General features: G+C 42.6%; 1 protein-coding gene across 1 annotated transcript in view; it reads right to left on the bottom strand.

The window, feature by feature from the left end:
* Positions 1 to 20,762, bottom strand: part of ADGRA3 (adhesion G protein-coupled receptor A3) — a 100,617-nt gene that overhangs the window by 11,086 nt on the left and 68,769 nt on the right. Inside the window, exons 8-14 of the mRNA XM_082259919.1 lie at positions 18,950 to 19,114; positions 13,159 to 13,360; positions 8,843 to 8,992; positions 7,063 to 7,224; positions 6,767 to 6,970; positions 6,271 to 6,484; positions 713 to 921 (exon numbers count right to left, since the gene is read on the bottom strand). Coding sequence (XP_082116045.1) covers positions 713 to 921; positions 6,271 to 6,484; positions 6,767 to 6,970; positions 7,063 to 7,224; positions 8,843 to 8,992; positions 13,159 to 13,360; positions 18,950 to 19,114 — 1,306 coding nt within the window. The remainder of the gene's footprint in view (positions 1 to 712; positions 922 to 6,270; positions 6,485 to 6,766; positions 6,971 to 7,062; positions 7,225 to 8,842; positions 8,993 to 13,158; positions 13,361 to 18,949; positions 19,115 to 20,762) is intronic.

Here is a 20,762-nt window from a genome sequence, read left to right as displayed (position 1 = left end):
CACAGTCGATCGACGTGGATTTGCAACGTTGCAAAAAAAGCTGTAGAACAGCCTCTCTCAACCTTTTTAATAGAGGAACTTTGGTAATAACTTTCCAGTCCTCTGCTACTATATATTGAAATCATAATACATTAGAGTGACGGTCAGTGGGAAGAGTGGCTTTTATACTTGCCACTGCATAGCAAGAATCAAAGCCTGGAATATGTAAGATAACAATATAGTTGCACCATGAAAATATAGAATTGCAATTTATACACAGAAAATAGGATATCTGTACTCCCTGTATACAATCTTTTTCTTGAAGAGTTCTTTGGGGAACAAAGGAGATCTCTGGAGTATAAGCCAGGCTCCTAAGAGGATGGACACTAGACAAAAAGCAGAGGGGCATGCAGCTTTACCACTCTGTACATAAAGTAAGAGCTCAGTAGTAGCCAGTAGTACTAAAAGAAGTAACCAAAATCCAAGGTAATGACAACAGGCAAAATGCCAGAGCAGATAGGCAGGATCTGTGCCCCCAAGAACTCTTCAATTATAGGCTTTTATGGTAAACACAAAAATCCTATGTTCTCCAGATATTCATTGGGAAACACTGCAGCCCACCTTTACATGTTTGCCTGTAAAAAGCAACACTGGCACAATTTTTACCCCTCAAAAAAAATTATATATATATATATATATATAGTGCTTGATGGCTCTGTGTCATGAATCTCACCATTAACACTGCGTAGTTGCTGAGCGTGTCGCATTGTATAGTGGTTACATTCTTATCTGATGCAATTATCTGGCAGCCTTCTGATTTCCATCCACCTTGCCCATTAAGTAGATCAAAATCCCACTGAGCTGCTACAGGATCCTTTCCATGTGCAATGCGACGTAGTGTGATGTTAACAGGGACGGTGGGAAGGTTTCGGTTTGGACCATCTGCAGAAAACAGACATTATAACAATGAAAATATCTAAAACTTTGGGGGCACAGCTTCTTATGCGTCAGGCTTACATCATTAGACATGACATTCATTGTGTGGGTTATCTCGTCTTGTGGTGACTACGGAACCGGTGTAAAGTCGCAGCTGGGGTCACACAGGAAGGAAACAGGCCACATGCATCGTCTGTTTTCTTACATTCTGTCGGTAGAAATGACCGCTACTACAGCTTTCTTATTTATGTTGTTTCCTAAATAACTCTTATGCTGAGCGATGAAGCTACAAATTATCTCTCCCAAATCATTAGATTGAGACTATAAGGTGCAAGGTCTACATTTCAAATGTTTGGGTATTGTGGATTTTACTGTAAGAAAAGTTGAACATTATGCCGACTAGATTTTTCCTCGCTTCCTGTCTGGTGGACAGAAATTGAGGAAAAATCTCTCAGAGCCCCAAAAAGCAGGAAAATAAGACGGGGGAGGGGTCTAAAATCATTGCCAATTCTTATCAAAGGTAAAAATAAAACATATATTTGGCTTCAAATACACTTTAACTGTTTATGGAAACTGAAGTCAATGAGCAAGTTTAGTGGTTTGTTTGGGTTCTAAGGTTAGGAATAGGGTTAATGTGAAGAGATAGATATAGAGGCCAGGTTAGGATTAAAGCAGAAATAAAAAGGTACATTTTTTTCCCCCTCAAAAAATGTATATATACATACACACATATATACATACACACACAGTATCTCACAAACATGAGTACATCCCTCACATTTTTGTAATTATTTTTATTATTATATCACTTTATCTGACAACACTGAAGAAATGACAATTTGCTACAATGTAAAGTAGTGAGTGTACAGCTTGTATAACAGTGTAAATTTGCTGTCCCCTCAAAATAACTCAACACACAGCCATTAATGTCTAAACTGCAAAAACAAAACAAAAGTGAGTACACCCCTAATTAAAAATGTCCAAATTGAGCCCAAATAACCATTTTCCCTCCCCGGTGTCATGTGACTCGTTAGTGTTACAAGAATCTCAGGTGTGAATGGGGACCAGTTGTGTTAAATTTGGTGTTATCGCTCTCATTCTCTCATACTGGTCACTGGAAGTTCAACATTGCACCTCATGGCAAAGAATTCTCTAAGAATCTGAAAAAAATAATTGTTGCTCAACATAAAGATGGCCTAGGCTATAAGAAGATTGCCAAGACTCTGAAACTGAGCTACAGCACGGTGGCCAAAGCCATACAGTGGTTTAACAGGACAGGTTCCACTTAGAACAGGCCTTGCCATGGTCGACCAAAGAAGTTGAGTGCATGTGCTCAGCACCATATCCAAAGGCTGCATTTCTGAAATAGACGTATGGGTGTTGCCAGCATTGCTGCAGAGGCTGAAGGGGGGGGGGGGGGGGGGGGTCAGCCTGCCAGTGCTCAGATCATACGACGCACACTGCATCAAATTGGTCTGCATGGCTGTCCTCCCAGAAGGAAGCCTCTTCTAAAGAGGATGCACAAGAAAGCCCACAAACAGTTTGCTGAAGACAAGTAGACTAAGGATATAGATTACTGGAACCATGTCCTGTGGTCTGATGAGACGAAGATAACCTTGTTTGGTTCAGATGGTGTCAAGCGTGTGTGGCGGCAACCAGGTGAGGAGTACAAAGACCAGTGTTTCTTGCCTACAGTCAAGCATGGTGGTGGGAGTGTCATGGTCTGGGGCTGCATGAGTGCTGCCAGCACTGGGGAGCTACAGTTAATTGAGGGAACCATAAATGCCATCATGTACTGTGACATACTGAAGCAGAGCATGATCCCCTCTCTTCAGAGACTGGGCCACAGAGCAGTATTCCAACATGATAATGACCCCAAACACACCTCCAAGACGATCACTGCCTTGCTAAAGAAGCTGAGGGTAAAGGTGATGGACTGGCCAAGCATTTCTCCAGACCTAAACCCTATTGAGCATCTGTGGGGCATCCTCAAACAGAAGGTGAAGAAGACAAGGTCTCTAACATCCACCAGCTCCTTGATGTCATCATGGAGGAGTGGAAGAGGACTCCAGTGGCAACCTGTGAAGCTCTTGTGAACTCCATGCCCAAGAAAGTTAAGGCAGTGCTGGAAAATAATGGTGGCCACACAAAATATTGACATTTTGGTACAATTTGGACATTTTTTTACTTAGGGGTGTACTCACTTTTGCTGCCAGCGGTTTAGACATTAATGGCTGTGTGTTGAGTTATTTGAGGGGACTGCAACTTTACAGTTATACAAGCTATACACTCACTACTTTTCATTGTAGCAAAGTGTCATTTCTTTAGTGTTGTCACATGAAAAGATAGAAAAACATATTTACAAAAAAAAAAAAAAATGTGTATATATATATATACATACACATACACATACATATATATACATACACACACATATATACATATATACAGTGGGTACGGAAAGTATTCAGACCCCCTTAAATTTTTCACTCTTTGTTATATTGCAGCCATTTGCTAATTGAGTTCATTCTTCTTCCTCATGAATGTACACATAGCACCCCATACTGACAGAAAAACACAGAATTGTTGACATTGTTGCAGATTTATTAAAGAAGAAAAACTGAAATATCACATGGTTCTATAACAAAGAGTGAAAAATTTAAGGGGGTCTGAATACTTTCCGTACCCACTGTGTATATATATATATATATATATATATATATATATATATATATACATACACACACACACACACACATACATACACACACACACATATACACACACACACACACACACATATACATATACACACACATATATATATATATATATATATATATATATATATATATATATATATACACACACACACTGCTCACAAAAGTTAAAGGAACACTTTGATGGAAATGAAAATTATTAACCTACAGAGGGCTGAACTCAAAGACACCCCCACAAATCAAAGTGAAAAAATGAAGCAGCAGGCTAGTCCATTTTGCTGAAATTTCATTGCAAGAACTCAGTAGTTTTTATGGCCCCCACATGCTTGTATGCATGCCTGACAACATTGGGGCATGCTCCTAATGAGACGACAGAGGGTGTCCTGGGGTATTTCCTCCCAGATCTGGACCAGGGCATCACTGAGCTCCTGAACAGACTGAGGTGCAGCCAGGCGTCGTCAAATGGACCGAAACATAATGTCCCAGAGGTGTTCTATTGGATTTAGGTCAGGCGGGCGTGGGGGTCCATTCAATGGTATAAATTTCTTCATTCTCAAGGAACTGGCTCTCTCATACTCTCGCCACATAAGGCTGGGCATTGTTGTGCACCAGAAGGAACCCAAGACCCACTGCACCAGTGCAGGGTTTGACAATAGGTCCAAGAATTTCATCCCTATTCTTAATGGCAGTCAGGGGGCCATTGTCTAGCCTGTAGAGGTCTGTGTGTCCCTCCATGACCAGACCATCACTGACCCACCACCAAACAGGTCATGCTGAACAATGTTACAGGCAGCATAAGGTTCTCCCTAGCTTCTCCAGACCCTTTCACGTCTGTCACATGTGCTCAGGGTAAACCTGCTCTTATCTGTGAAAAGCACAGGGCTCCAGTGACGGAACTCCCAATTCTGGTGTTCAATGGTAAATGCCAATCAAGCTCCAAGGTGCAGGGAAGTGAGCACAGGGCCCACTAGAGGATGCCAGGCCCTCAGGCCACCCTCATGAAGTCTGTTTCTGATTGTTTAATCATTCACACCAGTGGCCTGCTGGAGGTCATTTTGTAGGGCTCCGGCACTGCTCAACTTGTACCTCCGTGCACAAAGGAACAGATACCAGTCCTGCTGATGGGTAAAGGACCTTCTACGGCCCCGTCTAGCTCTCCTAGGGTAACTGCATGTCTTCTGGAATCTCCTCCATGCTCTTGAGACTGTGCTGGGGGACACAGAAAACCTTCTGGCAATGGGACATATTGATGTGCCATCCTCGAGGATTTGAACTGCCTATGCAACCTCTATAGGGTCCAGGCCAGTGTTGGGGGTAACTAGTTACAAAGTAACTGATTACAGTAACTACATTACTTTTTTTGGTAACTAAGTAAAGTAACTAGTTACAATACTAATATTGGTAACTACACTACTTTACTAGGCTATAGGAGGTAACTACACTACTTTACTAGACTATAGGAACGCGCTTTCCTGCGTTACCCAAGCCGTGCGATACAATCGTTATTTCGAAGAATAGAGAGGGATGAAGTTTATGACTTTTTGTTGCACTTTATGTTTTATTCTGTTTTTTCAGGTTTTGTTCTCATGTTTCCCAAAGCCTGTGTTTATACAATAAACTCTATGCAGAAAGAGTGTCATATATCTTCTTCTACACGGTCAATTAAGAAAGAGGAAAGTAAAGTAATAAGTAGTGAAGTTACTTTTCAAATGCAGTAACTAGTAAAGTAATCTTGTTACAATTTACAGAAGTAACTAGTAACTAGTTACATTTTTTGAGCAACTACCCCAACACTGGTCCAGGCATTGCCTCATGCTACCAGTAGGGACACTGACCCTAGCCAAATGCAAAACTAGTGAAAAACAGCCTGTAAAACCATTCCTGTTTTGGAGGGTTGTCTCATTGTTGCACATCTAGTGCACCTGTTGTTAATTTCATTAACACCAAAGCAGTTGAAACTGATTACCAACCCCCTCTGCTACTAAACTGACCAGATCAATATCCCAGGAGTTTAATTGACTTGTTCTTTTAGACCTCAGATGTCTCCTCTGCCCTTAAAAGCATATGACCAAGGTCAGCGTGATCAGATGCTTTCCCAATTTTAAAAATGGCACTGTTTACATCTGGCGAACCTGGAAGTGACAAAATACTCATTGCTTCTGGTTTCCTATACCATAGTGATGATTGGGGACGTTCCAGTCCCTGATCACCTTTATGGTAAACTGACAAAACTGCTGGCTTCAGTGCCAGGCTCCCCACCGGGACAGGAGAGCCCAAAGAGTACTGGAGGGTGGCGGGGGGTAGTTAAAAGCAACCCAGAGGCTAATTAGCCTCTAGGATTGCTCTTACATTAAAAGAGAATTGCCCACAAAAAAAAAAAAAAAACAATACCTGAATGAGTACTGTGCGGCACTAGTTTATATATTTTTTATAAATACTGAGGTGATGCCTGTAGCTGCAGGCATCATCCCCATATACCACTTAAAACGGCTGATGTAAATGCACATTAGGCGGTCGTCAAGTGGTTAATGAAGATCAAAGAGCACTGGTCCCTGGCATATATATCTTGGATCTAAACAAGCCTTCGCACATGAATGTGTCTGAGATGGAAAGGCGCAGATAGCTTTATACAAACCTAATTTGGCAAGAATGACTGGAGTGACCACTGAGCGCCTCTTGCCATCATTTGTGAGATGTGTGGAGTTTCCAGTGGCTGGGAAAAGCTTTCCATTCCTAAATGCAATCAGCTGAAGCTTGTACACCGATTCATCCACTGCTCTCCTCTCTCTTTTTTCTCTGGACCCAAACAGAGCGGCCGGCAGCTGGATAGAAGCTTCCACTACTGTGTTCTATAAAGACGCAAGAAAAAAGTGGTTATATTTACAGAGCAATTATAAATAGTGCAACTACCCTTTAAGACAGTCATTGAAGAATGGATGGTTGGTAAAAGACACCAAGGTAATAGGTAACCTGGACTGGACAAATATTGGGGAAAACTAGCTCAAAGAATTACCTTATTAGGTTAATATACAAAACTTTCAGGAGAGCAAGCATTCACTTGCTCACTACAGCTGCCTATTGATGCCTACAATGGACTTCATACTGATATTTGCCCACCTCTGGTCTATTACCTTTAATGCCACTACGCTGAAGGTGCTGGACACATTGCATTTAAAACTCAGCTGTTTATCCAAGTTCCCATCTGGGTCTCTTCTGCCAATTTCTGCTAACACTGTGCGATCGGATGCAGCCAGTTTCTGAAACACGGTACAGGTCATGCCAGTGAACAGAGCAGACTTTATCACATAGGCCTCCAGAGCGATGTTTGGGGAGTACTGATAGAGAAATAGGAGAAAACATTTGTGATACACAAACTGCTCAAATTCAGAAGATAAATGATGTAAACTTACTGGCATTTAGTACTTACTGTGGAGTATACTTGAGCACCGTTGGCCAGCCGATAAGTAGCAATGCGCTGTAAACACTGCACTATGCGGGTGCAGGCCTTCGCCTCTTTCTGCGCCATCCACAAGACACGCTCATCTGCCAGCATGATGTTACTGGCGATGTCCACCATAACATCTCCAAGCTGCAGCACATTGATAAAAAAACATTACTCCTGCATATGAAAAATCCAGCCTTAGTAAAAAACAGGGGGAAGGTATGTCCCTCCTCTGGCTCATTCAGCCATTTGTGAAAGTTATGATGCTGCTATTTGGGTCAAAGCAAAGAACAAAAAACACAAAAAGGGAAAAAAAAAAAAAAACACTAAACATGTCATTTAAATAACTGCAGGCTTCTTATGAGCATATAGCCCAGCAACAGATATTTGATAAACATATCATGCCGATTTTAAGAGCCGGTTCACACTGGGGCGACCTGTCAGGCGACCTGGTCGCCTGCCATAGAGAAGCTGTGGACCCGTTCTAATAGGAGCGACACAAGTCGCTCCGACTTAGAAAAAGGGTCTGGGGCGACCCGGAGCGACCTGCATAGACTTCAATGTTATGAAGTCCGTGCCGGCCGCTCCGAGGTCGCGGTGCGAGCAGCGCACCGCGACTTGTGAGGTCGCCCCGGCAAGTCGGATCGCTCTAATGTGAACCGGCTCTTACAGTAAGATTGATAAACACTTTATTAAGTACACATATTTCCAGACTTTTAAGCCACATCTGAATATGGCTCATATGCAAAGTCTGTGATTATTAACAGGTAGAGTCGAGGACAGAACTCATTTTACAGGTTTAGATCAGTTCAAACATCTAGACAAAAGGATTTGCAATTCAACGATCAAGCCAAATTTTGTTCTGTAACCTAAGATACAATATTGTGCCCTTTTTCAGACAACAGGTCTCCCATTTATATGCTTTTTATGCCAAGTTAAAGGGATTGTGTCTTTAAATTGCAGATAAAAGCACAGAAAAATTTAGCTTTGTAAACATTTACTTGCAGCATTTTATTTTCCATGAACACTTTATTTTTATTGATCAACAATGTGCTTCTAAACTTGCTAGGGAACTAACATGCCAAAGAGTGTCAATTCTCTAGCATAGCCCTCCCCCTCTTTGCAGGTCATAGCCCTCTCCCCTTCTAAAAGTGTCCAATTACTGTCTGATCCAACATCTTTGCCCCTCACCTCCCTACATAACTGTTAACGTAGCTGCCTGGGAAGGAGTGAATGGAACTACTATAGAGCAGCACTCCTCAAACTATGGTCCACAGGCAGATTGCAGCCTGCTGCTTTCCGTAGACCTCCCTTGTATAGAAAGGTCTTGCATGCAGCCATGTGTATGACAGGCTGTACAGTACAACAGACAGTGCACTCACATATTGCTACTCATGCACACCTAAAAGGAGCGGCCAGCTTTAAAATGACATCTGCCCACTAGCTGTCGATGTACAACAGTCAGGCGGGCAGAGGTTATAATGCACACATCATTTGCTATTTACTGAATCTAAAAGGAGATATGCCTTGGACACAGGTTAGATACAGTCACCATACAGCACCTGTACAGACAAAGAACTACACTAAAAACAACATAGCAATGACCCACCCTAAAGCGGTCATATTTGCTATACTATGGCTTGCAAAGGCCAGTGAACAATCCACACTTCCGCTGGGCAGTTGCTACTGCGGGAGGTTCTGTGCTCACATAATTATAAAGCCTTTAAATAAACAGAAGATTCTAAATAAAAATATCTATGCTTACCTCCTTGTATTTTTCTGCAAAGCGACCAAATTTCTCAATCATTTCAGCAACAAAGATAACATCCATCTTGTCAGAGAAGTTTGCAGCCTCCACTGTGTAGGCCAGAAGCTGCTTAGCTGTTGCAACTGCATTAGTGAGGTTTAGTGGCATCTACAAAAAATCAATGTTCACAAATGTATTGATAAGCAACACTGACTTTATCTGGTCATGATGTTCAGTAAATGACACTATGAGTTGATTTACTAAAACTGGAGTGTGCAAAATCTGGTGCAGCTCTGCATAGAAACCAATCAGCTTCCAGGTTTTATTGTCAAAGCTTAAATGAACAAGCTGAAGCTAGAAGCTGGTTGGCTACCATGCACAGCTGCACCAGATTTTGCACTCTCCAGTTTTAGTAAATCAACCCCTACATGTTCATAGCTACTTGGGGCAAAATCAGTGGCTTCTTCACCTTGCTCAGAAACCAGCATACATTTACATAACATTAGAAGTCCAGATGATACCTTAGAACATACAGAAGATGATGTTAAAGTACACCCAATCTTATCTAAAACCTTTCTAGGGTAACAGTGCTGAACTAAAAGGTATTTTGTGGTACCTGCAAGTAACTGTGCTATGTCTTCTAACCCTTGCCTGTGTTTCTGTGGTTCTACTTAGATCCTAGGTCATTGGTGTACAAGAGGACCTTCTGTCCAAATCAGGGATAAGCTGAAGCATGTTACACGTTGCTCTCTACATATGGGTGCAATGTGTAACATGCTCCAGAAGGTGAATTTATCTTTTAAAGATCCGGTCTCTTCTCTATTCTTGCTGTTATGGCTATATACATGCTAAACTGATCAGAAAGCTGATAAAGTTCTAGGTGTGCTGATCATGTGATGTGTAATATTAATCATTCTCCTCCCTGACCTTAGGTTTCTTCATGTCTGAAGTCCTATGAGATTTCAGAGGCAGTAAGGGGAATATGAAGCCAGGAAGTATACTTCTGAATGCATCATATACGGTAGTTCCAGAATATATGCCCTTTGCGAGGGCCATGTTTACCCTCATGGGGATGGAAAGGTGTTTGGTGAATCCCTGTGCAGGCAGTCCCATTGATGTCTTTTGGGCTGCAGCGGCAGCACAGACACAGCAGCTGCATCCAACCTGACATCCATGTGGGTGCACAAACTCGAATGCAAACAGTGTGCATGTGGAGTTGTTCACCTGCATAATGGATGTCAAATTGGGAGCATTGGCTGTATCTGTGCAGCCACTGCATCTCAACAGACATCAAAGGGACTGCCTGAACGGGGATGCACGGAACATCTGTCCATTCCCATGAGGGTAAACATGGTCCTCACTTGGGTCACACATTAATACACCCCGTGTAAACAAGGCCTTAAAGTAGAACTTTTGGCAAAACTTTTTTTTTCATTTTGGATAGAGCAGGGAATGGTTATAACCCGTCAGATTTTTTTTCGCCATCTGTGTCCCATTTCGAGGGTTTCCCTTCACTTCCTATCTCATAGCCAAACAGAAAAAGAGAGGAAATCCCTGTAAATTAAAGGAATTTCTTGGGGATCCTAGGTCACCAGAACTTGTGTCCCCATTGGAAGATTTCCCCTCTATTACTTTTCTGGGGACAACCAAAAAAATCCTTCTCTCTGATGTTCATTGACGGACACAGTTCCATATCTTCTTGACTGATCGGTTTATGCCTAGTGTCCTACTCCTATGGAGAACAGCATAAACCCATCGGTAAAGAAGATATGAAGCTGTGTCCGTCAATGAACGAAAGAGAAAATTATGTCTTACCATAAAATCCTTTTTTCTGATGTTCATTGATGGACACAGCTCCATATCTTCTTGACTGATGGGTTTATGCTGCTCTCCATAGGAGTAGGACACTAGGCATAAACCCATCAGTCAAGAAGAAATTTGGTATTTTCTTTTACTTTCACTTTCAATGATAATGGTAAACCGAACAAATATAAAAGGGTGAAACTCCCTAACGGGGGCACAGACAGCACTAAAAACTGACAAGGATTCTAATCCCTCTCCACTCTATCCAAAACTAAATTTAAAAAAATGATGCCTTTAGTTCTACTTTAATGCAGATCATGAACACCAACAGCTTGGGTATGTAATATTAATAAAATTAAATGGAAAGTTGTTTACAGATACGGGGTTATTTGCTAAAATCAGAGAGTGCAAAATCTGGAGTAGCTGTGCTTTCAGGTTTTATTGTCAAAGCATAATTGTACAAGCTGAAGTTGGAAGCGGATTGGCTACCATGCAAAGCTGCACCATATTCTGTGTGCTCCACTTTTAGAAATATCTTACCCATAATGTTTTCATTATATGATTACAACACAAGGCCTTTCTCAGTGGAGCTTCAATAGCAGTGACAAGCACACTTTACCAACTTAAAATCTATCTAAACTTAGGCTGGCCATAATCAATCCTCCTGGTCAATTTTCCTTTAGGTTTACCAAAAACCATATGATATGAGGTCGAAACTAAACAACTTTCAATTGTATCCAATTGGGCAGGCCTCTGCACTACACAGTTTAAGGTAAATCTAAGGGAAAATTGTACAAGAAGACTGAACATGTATGGCCAGCCTTAATTACTACTTTCAAACGTATCTTTCAATCTTATTACATCTGCAGCTTTCATTTGAATATCTGGTGCTCCTGCCATGAAAGTACTCATTCAGGCACTTCCTGGTATAGAATGACAACTGTCCAATTGTGCTCTTGCACATTCCCCTGACGGAAACTACAAGTGGCCATGGTTACACACTTTGCACAAGCTTTGTCCACCATTGTCCACCATTGTCACTATCATTGTCACGTCACTCCTGAGCAATGATGTGCATCTGCTGCAGGAATGAGTGCATGAAGATAGCAAGTGCCTAAAAGAGGCTGGAGATCAGCAGCGCTGAGATGCAAAAAGAGAAAGAAACAAGGTAAGAACAGCATGTCATAGGAAAAAAAGTGTAACAAGATAGACATGAGGGAATTCAAAACATGCAATTCGACACTTTTCTGTGACTACAGCTCTTTAAAATGGCCTGGGCCAGATTCAAAAATGCCTGATGTCCATTTTGGTAGCTTTACCGACATGTGCAGCAGATTGTATTAATTCTTAATAGCGCTGTTAAAAATTACCTTAAGTTCGTGGATAGCAAAACTGGAGCTATTTAAGACGAACTCTTAAGTTGGTGTACAGAAATAGGTAGAGTGCCTGTCTCTATGCTGTGTAGCAGAGCACATATTTGCTGCTGGTACCCTCTACCCACCTGTCACTGGTTGTTAAAGTGGAACTTTAGCCAGAAATGTAAGTCCTGATAGATCATTTCCGGCTGGCCCCTTTTCCAGATATAGCTTCATAAAATATTAAAAATAAGTGCCTATACTGTTTAAAATCCAGTACTGTAATATACTGTCTTACCCTGCGCTGTAAATGCTCAGTTGCTCTCTTTTTCGGCACTATAGAGGCCGATCTGCTGACAGCGTAAAGAATAAAAAGGAACTAAACCCATCAATTTAAAGGTTTAAAAAAACATTCCAAGCTGGCCAGGATTGTTAACTGTCATATTTGCTTGTGTTCTCAAACAAACTTATTTTAAACCATCAAATGGCCGGTGTCATAACAGATTACATGTGCAGCAACATGGCAGTTGCAGATCAAACAGAAGCAGCTTCCTTGGCAGAAAAGAACAGGAGGGTTTAGTTCTGCTTTTACTGCTGCTCAGGGTGGCTCTGGGCTTCAAAAAAAAGGCAGCCTCCAGCAAGAAAAGACAGGCACAATGCTGGAGGCGATTCACAGCACACACTCATTTTGGTAGCAAAATTATTATTGTGGAATGTATGTTCCTTGCTACAGAACATTATTTTTTATCAATTGTTATTAGTAAAGTTCAGTTTTAAGCACTGCTAACAACCAGTGATGCTCAATGGGACACTAGCTCTCCATCAGGTTTGTTTTCTACTGTGGCAAAAAACTGGCAGTGGGCGGAGTCTAGAGCCCACAGTAGGCTGCCTATTGGCTAAAAATCCAGAGTAGGCCTGATAGGTAACTAGTGTCTGCGCTATCTGCATGCCCCACACTGATGTACCGGTTTACAAGAGGAACATGAATCTGTCACCCACACTGACAATTGTCATGTGGAGGCACATTGGCATTCTTAGTCACTCTTTATGATTTCAGCTGACAGTGTTTTAGCAAACCAAATGTCGACCAGTTAGGGGTCACATCTGCTGTAATGTAAATTGTGAGGCACACATTCTATCTTTCTCAGTTTGTTTAGGAAACATGTGGAAGAATACCTGATTAAACATGAACAGGACTCGTGTAACGTCATTAGCGTACTGGCATTTAGAATAGTCCTCCTCTGCCCAGGAGCCCCCTCGGTCACATCGTCGCCAAGCTCTTATCTCATCTTGCTGGGTGCCAGGATAGATACCCCCTCCAGCAGAATAGCGGGTGCACAGCAGATATGCAGTAATTCCTGCCAATGTTCGTGGCCACCTAATGGACAATATAATTATCTCTCAATTTTACAACTCCGTACAATATAATAATATCTGGTCAAAGATTTTTGAGTCCGTTTACATCAAAATGCACCGCACTGCAGCAAGTTTCAATTCTAACTTAACAACACCCTAAGCTCCGGTCGCAAATGCTGTGGGTTTGCCTGCCTCGGATCGCATGGTACAGGAGTACCATGTGACCTGATTGCAGTGTGTTTTGTGAAGTAGTGGAGGCAGTAAAAATAGGCAGTTGAGCCATGGTTTTACTGCCCCCCCCCCCACCCCCAAGTTGTAAAGACAGCCAAACAGGGTTGTACACATGCCACAGCAGAAATTATTCCCACTGTCACATTCAGTGGTCAGTTCCGCTGCTAAACACAATTCATTCAAGTGAAAGGCTTTCCAGGGTTAAAAGAGATGGTAATGAGGCAACACATCTCCTCCTCACTGCATGTCAAAACACCTCTGAAGGGTGACCCACCATGGATCACTTTTCAGAGGGGTGGCAAGGTCTGCTGCAAGTGTAAACTTTTTTGTTTGCAAAAACAGAAAGCTTTATATACTGTATAAAATATATTCTGAGCTGCATATGTAGATCGGTCAAGTTAAGCTGAAAATTTTTATTTTTGTACTTACCGTAAAATCAATTCCTCTGAGTTCGACAGACACAGCGCTTTATAAACCATAACTACTGGGATAGTTTGCCTCCTCCAGGAGCAGAACTAGGCAGAACAAGAAAAAAAAACACCTGGCTATGCCCATGGGCCGTCTTTAGCTGGTATATAACCCCCCCCCCCCCCCCCCCTCTGCTCTAGGTAATCAGTTTAGTAGCACTAGCAAGCAGTATTAGAAGTGTCAGAACTCCTTAGAGGGGTGGGTGCTGTGTCCATCTAACTCAGAGAAAAAGATTTTACGGTAAGTAACAAATCCCATTTTCTCTTTTGTTCATTGACGGACACAGCGCTCCATAAATCATAACTAGTGGGACGTCCAAAAGCAGTGCCAAAACAAAAAATGAGGGGAAATAACCCAAGGCAAAACATAAGAGCCCTAACCAGGTCACAGGAGCCCCATCTGAAAAATAAAAGTTTGAAGAAAAACACCCATCAAGAGGGAACAGCCCCTCTTAAACAGCAGCCTGCAAAACTTTGCGGCCAAAAGAAGCATCCACAGATGCCAAAGTATCTACCTTATAGAATTTTGTGAAGGTATGCACCGATGAAGGCCACCTTGCAAACTTGCAATATTGATGCTTGATGATGGAAGGTCCAGGAAGCACTAAGTGCCCAAGTAGAATGCGCCGTGATAGGGAAAGGTGGAACCTGACCTTTAATAGAATAGGCCTGAGCTACCGTTTGTCTGATCCATCTGGAGATGGTAGGCGGAGAAGCGGCCAGCCCTTTCCTTGGTTCATCCGTAACCACAAAAAGCGAGTCTGACCTCCGAAAGGACTCCGTAGCTGCCAGATACATCCGAATCGCATGAACCACAGACAAGGTATGCAATTAAAATTCCTTGGCCGCCTTGGGACACAAGGAAGGCAACACAATGTCCACATTCAAATGGAAGTCAGAGACAACTTTGGGCAGGAATGATGGACAGTGACGAAAAAAAAACACTTAATTCCTATGGACCACTAAATAGGGACTGCCACAGAATAATGCCGCAAACTCAGATACCCTGCGGGTGAGGTAATAGCCACCAAGAATGGCCCCTTCTGGGATAACGTAGGCAAGGGAATCTCCCGAATATTCTCAAATGGAGGTTTCTGGAGAACCGAAAGTACTAAATTTAAATCCCAAAGGGTCGCTAAAAGAAGATTGCCAAGGCAGACACCTGGCCCTTGATGGTACTTAAGGCCAACTTCTGATCAACGCCCTGTTGAAGAAAGGCTAAGATCCGAGTCACAGAAAAGGATCGAGGATGAGCATCAATCGGCTCACACCAAGAAATGTACGCTTTCCACATACAATGGTATATCTTGCTGGAAGAGGACTTCCTCGTCTTCACCATAGTAGGGGTCACTGATCCAGACAAACCTCTTATCCATCAGTACCTAGCTTTCAATAGCTAAGCCATTAAAACCAGCGACTGTAAAGCAGGACAGTAGATCAGCCCTTGGGACAAATGGTCTTCTTTCAGAGGAAGCCCCCAAGGCAGGTTTACGACCACCAGGAATATTGGAAGATCCTTGCTCTCGATTTCTCATAGGAACTGCGGAAGAAGCCTGACCTGATACTGGCCTTACCGTGGCTCTTGGACGCCTGTGGCGTTTGCCAGAGGAACCTGTGATCTCGCCACGAACTTCGGTAACCTCCTATCCCTGGAGGTTACCTGTGTCCACCCCAAAAAAAACGCATAAATGGGAGAGGGAGGACTGTACTTACCCTTCCATGGTGCGGGTAACGATCCAGACAGAATCCTCACCACCGAAAAAGGGGAGCTGTCGGCCAAGGGACCGCTGCGACTCAGACCCAAGCCCGGTCGTATGCGACCCTGCGATATGTTTAACTCGTGGGCCAGCCTCTGTTTGTGAGGCTATGTCACAGCCGACTTAGCGCGTAGCTGCGGTCTGCAAGCGCTGGCTGGCTGGGCCGGTTGCCCAGCCCGGCAGTTGATTGTGGATCTCCAGAGAGAAAAAACAAAAAAGATGTAAGGAAGGAGAAAAAATTGCCAGGACCAGAGATCCCAGCCAGGAGTCTAGGTCCTTACTCCTGACTAGACAGAATAAAAATGATTACCTAGAGCAGAGAGGAGGGGTTATATACCAAGCTGAAGTCGGCCCATGGGCGTAGCCAGGTGTTTTTTATTTTTTGTTCTGCCTATTCCTACTCCTGGAGGAGGCAATATAACTTAAGAGAAATACTGGTTTATAAAGAACACATATGATTTACTTAAACTTGAGTGTGCAAAATCTGGTGCAGCTCTGCATAGAAGCCAATCAGCTTCCATGTTTTTTGTCAAAGCCTAACTGAACAACTCGAAGTTAGAAGCTGATTGGCTACTATGTACAGCTGCACCAGATTTTTCACTTTCCAGTTTTAGTAAACCTTCCCTAGAGTGTCAAGCAGAGCTTGAGGCTGGGTTTACACTATTGCGATGCGAGAACCAGCACTATTCCAGTGTGGGTTCCCGCATGGCATGTCTCTGGCAGGTAATTCACACTGCCCTATGCGAACCGCTGGGGGTGTCAATACAAAGATGATGACACCTCCAGATTGGTTCCAAAATCACAGTGCGAACTGTCAAATGGTGCAGGAATCTAATTGCATGGGTGTGAACACCCATGCGATCCGATTCCAGTTGGACCAAAAAAAAGGTCCAGACAAAGACATTGCACGTAATCTGCACAGGAAATGCGGTGTGAATCACATGCGATGTCTAACATCGCAATAGATTGAACCCAGCCAGATCATTTATTAGTAGATTTGTATAAAAATTTGTACAAAAATTCTCAGTACAATCGAAGGCTTGACAAATGTCATTCAAATATACTTCAACATTTCATTTGCTTTTAACATTCGATTTCAGAGTGAATGGCCCGCACACAAAAATTTTCTATCCAGCTCCTTTGAATTTTCTCGTCACTGCAGTCAAAAACAAACTTCAATTTCACCCCACTACTGATTAGAAAAATGATTGAACCTTAAAGCCAAAAATTTAATTTGAAAATCTACTAGTCTGTACCCAGCTTAAGTGTCACAAGGGTTTATTTTATATATCTTACACAGTTTTAAAGATATGCTGCCACTGGCAGTTCTCACAAAATAAACATCACTGGGTATTAACAGGACAGGCCCTGTTCAATTAGACTGCAAAGTATGTCTTGGCAGCTCTTCTCAGCATTAGTAACATTAATCCTCATCTTGTCTGATCCTTTAATAGACATGTATAGACATCTTAGAAGCTTTGATTTGTATAAAATGAATTGTGTGAATGACCAGCAAAGTAAACACGTTAAAGGAATAATTGACTTTTTTTTTTTTTAAAAATTTAACTAACATCTATAAAATATTTATTACTGTTTAAATGTAATTAAAATTACCACTCATTTTTAAAAGAGAAATTCAAGCTTATGCCAAACAATAAAAGGGTTCCACAACTACAACACTACACCACCTGCACATGAATCACACAGGAACGCGCTGTGCGTTTCAGACCGCATGGAAACCGCACTCCATTTGCGATTTGTCAATAGAAATTTAGCAACACCCTAAATGCAAGTTGCAAATGCAGTGCACTTGCCTGCAACACTTTTGTACCATGCAATCTGGTTACAGTGCTTCTTTTTTAGAAGAAGTGCATGTACTACTTTTGGTGCGGTGCGATTTTAGCCAATTCAAAATGAATGAGCTGAAATCGCACCACACAGGAATGCACAGTGCGGGCATGGTGTAAACCGCATAAATGTCGTATAAATGTTTAAAAGAATACCAAAAAACATATCCAGTATATCCCTATAAAAACACTGCAAGTACAGGAAAATACCCACCAGTCAGCACCCACTGAAATCCCTAGCAGAGTTGTGGGCCTTGCCCAATTCTCTTCTGTGCTATAAAACTCCTCCCCCGTATGTTATGGAGATGAGGAGAAAGGTGGGGGTGTCACGCTTATTATGTACCTTGATGTACCGCCAGTCCCCACCTTCCCAAAAGTCTTGGACCCCTTTACAGGGGGCAGACTGTTTTGATCAGCAGGGGATCTGTTCGTTGATCAAGGCAAAGTGGCCGGATGACAGCTCTGCTCAATGGGCAGCCAGGAGTAAATGGACTCCGTTGTCTGTTTACACCCAACTGCCCCCTGAACCGCCTAAAAGGAGGACAGATCCCAACATTTTTTTTTGTAGCAGACCAGATCAGACTGGAGATAGACGGGTGTAAATAGACACAAGTCCGTTTACCCCCGCAGGTCCATAGAGGTGAATGGGCTGTTGAATCAGATTTTCCTGAAAAAGTGACAGACGGACCTGATCAGGCCCATTGTATGAAAGGGGTCTTACATTCACCTGTACCCAATCCAGCATGATATTGATGAGGATGCAAAAGAGACACTTAGCAAAATCTTATCAGTCAGGCTGAAACATGCAGTGTGCACTTTCAATCGTTCCTTTGGAGATTTTGTACTCCACCAGATATGGATCGGGGGACAGGCGAGTATAGGAGAATTACTTTTTTTATAAAATCTGAATAACAAAAATGTTTTCTCTTTAATAAATGTAGTTATCACGATAATACAGCTCCTGTTATTGCTGAATACAGGACATGCAGGGAATGGGAGCAATGCAAGGTGCTAAATAAACGTTTTGTACACTTTTTGTGTGCAAAAGATTTGATGCAAAAACAGAGTGGCTTTATTTTTCTTGTTTTACAGAAGTTCATAAATGTTAAAATATAAAGAGCATTTCATCTTGTTTAATTTCCCCTTTGCGCTCTCTATTCTGCAGATGGCGCTACAGTGCCACGTGTGGCTGGTTACCACATAAGCATAGAAATAATACAGTTCAGGAACATAAATTCTATGATATTATGCACTTTTCTAGTTCTATATTTGTAAATGTATTTTACTACAAAAAAAGCTCATTACTCACTTAAAATCCCCTTTGTTGTTGATAACTCTTTCCATAGGGCAGTACTGCGCAGAGCTCTCCAGCACTACAATATCCACAGTCCTTGTGTTATTGCCACGCCGACTCTGAACACGGCAGCCCCAGTTCCCCGTGGATCCAGCTTGAATATTGGAAATGGTCAAAGCACTAAAAAAGAGAGACCAACAATGATTAGCAACAAGCATATGACGAATTTTTGTTTTGCTGCCCCCACACCACCCAGGCTTGAAGGGGCAGGAGCACCAGGGGGGGGATCCAGTTTTGGTGCATAGGCATGACCAGTACAGCTGTTTCAAAACAGAGCAGATGTTTTTATGAGATTTTTGGATGATTATGGTTGCCTACAGCCAGCTACTAAGAACCTAAACAGCAAAACTTGTGTATTTAGCTTGACCATAGCAAGGGATCCCAGGACCTGGTGGTTGCAAAAAAATAAAAAGGGAATAAATGAAATACAATATTAAAAGACGGGAAGGAGCAATAAGGCCTTATGTGTGTGAGAAAGCAGTGGTCTTTCTTCTGAGGTCCAGCATGGCCCCCCCCCCCCCCAAGGCTCTTCAATCAGTGCAGAGTATGAGCTTTGCCAACTACAGAGAACTATAGGTCTGACTCAACAATGGGCGAACTGGATTTCTGCAGAGAGACCACTTGATAAAAACAATTACAGAATAATTTACAGAAATCTACAAGTATCTAAGAAATGAAGGTAATGGCTTTATTGGTGGCCCAGGCAGCAATTTACTAACCAAAGTTCCAGGCCTTTCTCATTCTATGTGTGGCACCCTCCTAGGTAGGTGCTAGTGAGAGAGTATAGTTTTTGGCTCTGTCTGCCTATCAGAAGAGCAGCAGGCAAATCTATATTGCTTTCTGCCTACCAGAGAGCAGGATCTGTGAGTGAGGTCTGCTCAGTGTGCTCAGTATGTGATTTATCGAGTCTAGAGAGTGTGTCACACTGGTCAAATAGGGAGGCATGTTGGACAGTGGAAACCTGACCAATGGATACATAGGCTTAGATACAGTCCTGGTGATTGGCAGAGACGGGCTGTCTCGGTGCATTCTGGGATATTGTATAAAAGCCAGGAGCACGTGTGCTGCGGGGTCTTTGGCTGGTAAGCAGAGTCCCGGAGGGAGGGTGGCAGCTGCCTCCTCCTCTGTAGCCGTGGCACGTAGCATCAGGAGGTCATCCTGAGGGCTAGTAGGAACGGAGCTGAACCCAGAGGTCCAGGAAAGCTGACTGAGGGGGAGACAATGGAGACCCTAGGAAAACATTATCGTGAGTACAGGGGATCGTGTCAAGGGGCCTGACCTGAGGGGGCCACCCTGGAGTAGGATAGTCAGTGGACGGGTGTCAGTGGTCAAGAAAGAGGATACTAGGAGAGTGTCATAAAGATATCTTTAGTTCATTAATTCTTCTCCCATGCCTAATTTATAAAATAAACACAAAACAACAAAATACCCCTGGAATAACTATTGACTGAGCCAAGAAGAAAAGTGATAGACTGTGAATGTCAAAGTTGATAACAGTAACCCAGGGGGACCCGAAAGTGTAAAAATCCAGCAGTCCTTAAGGGGCAGTACTACATATGACAAAAAAACCTTTATTGTGCTGCCCACTGTTCGGGTTTACCTAACTTTTCACTAGGTGTAATTTCTCACATACAAAAAGTCGGAAAGCTATACACCAATCAACCATAACATGACCACCACTGACAGGTAAATTCAGTAGCGAGGATTATCTCATGACAATGGCACCTGGGTGGGATATATTAGGTGGCAAGTGAACATGTTGTTCCTG

The sequence above is a fragment of the Pelophylax lessonae genome (assembly GCF_965119305.1).
Source record: "Pelophylax lessonae genome assembly, chromosome: 1".
Classification (NCBI taxonomy): Eukaryota; Metazoa; Chordata; class Amphibia; order Anura; family Ranidae; genus Pelophylax; species Pelophylax lessonae.
Note: the sequence above shows the minus strand (reverse complement) of the source record. Positions and strands in the feature narration are given on the sequence as shown.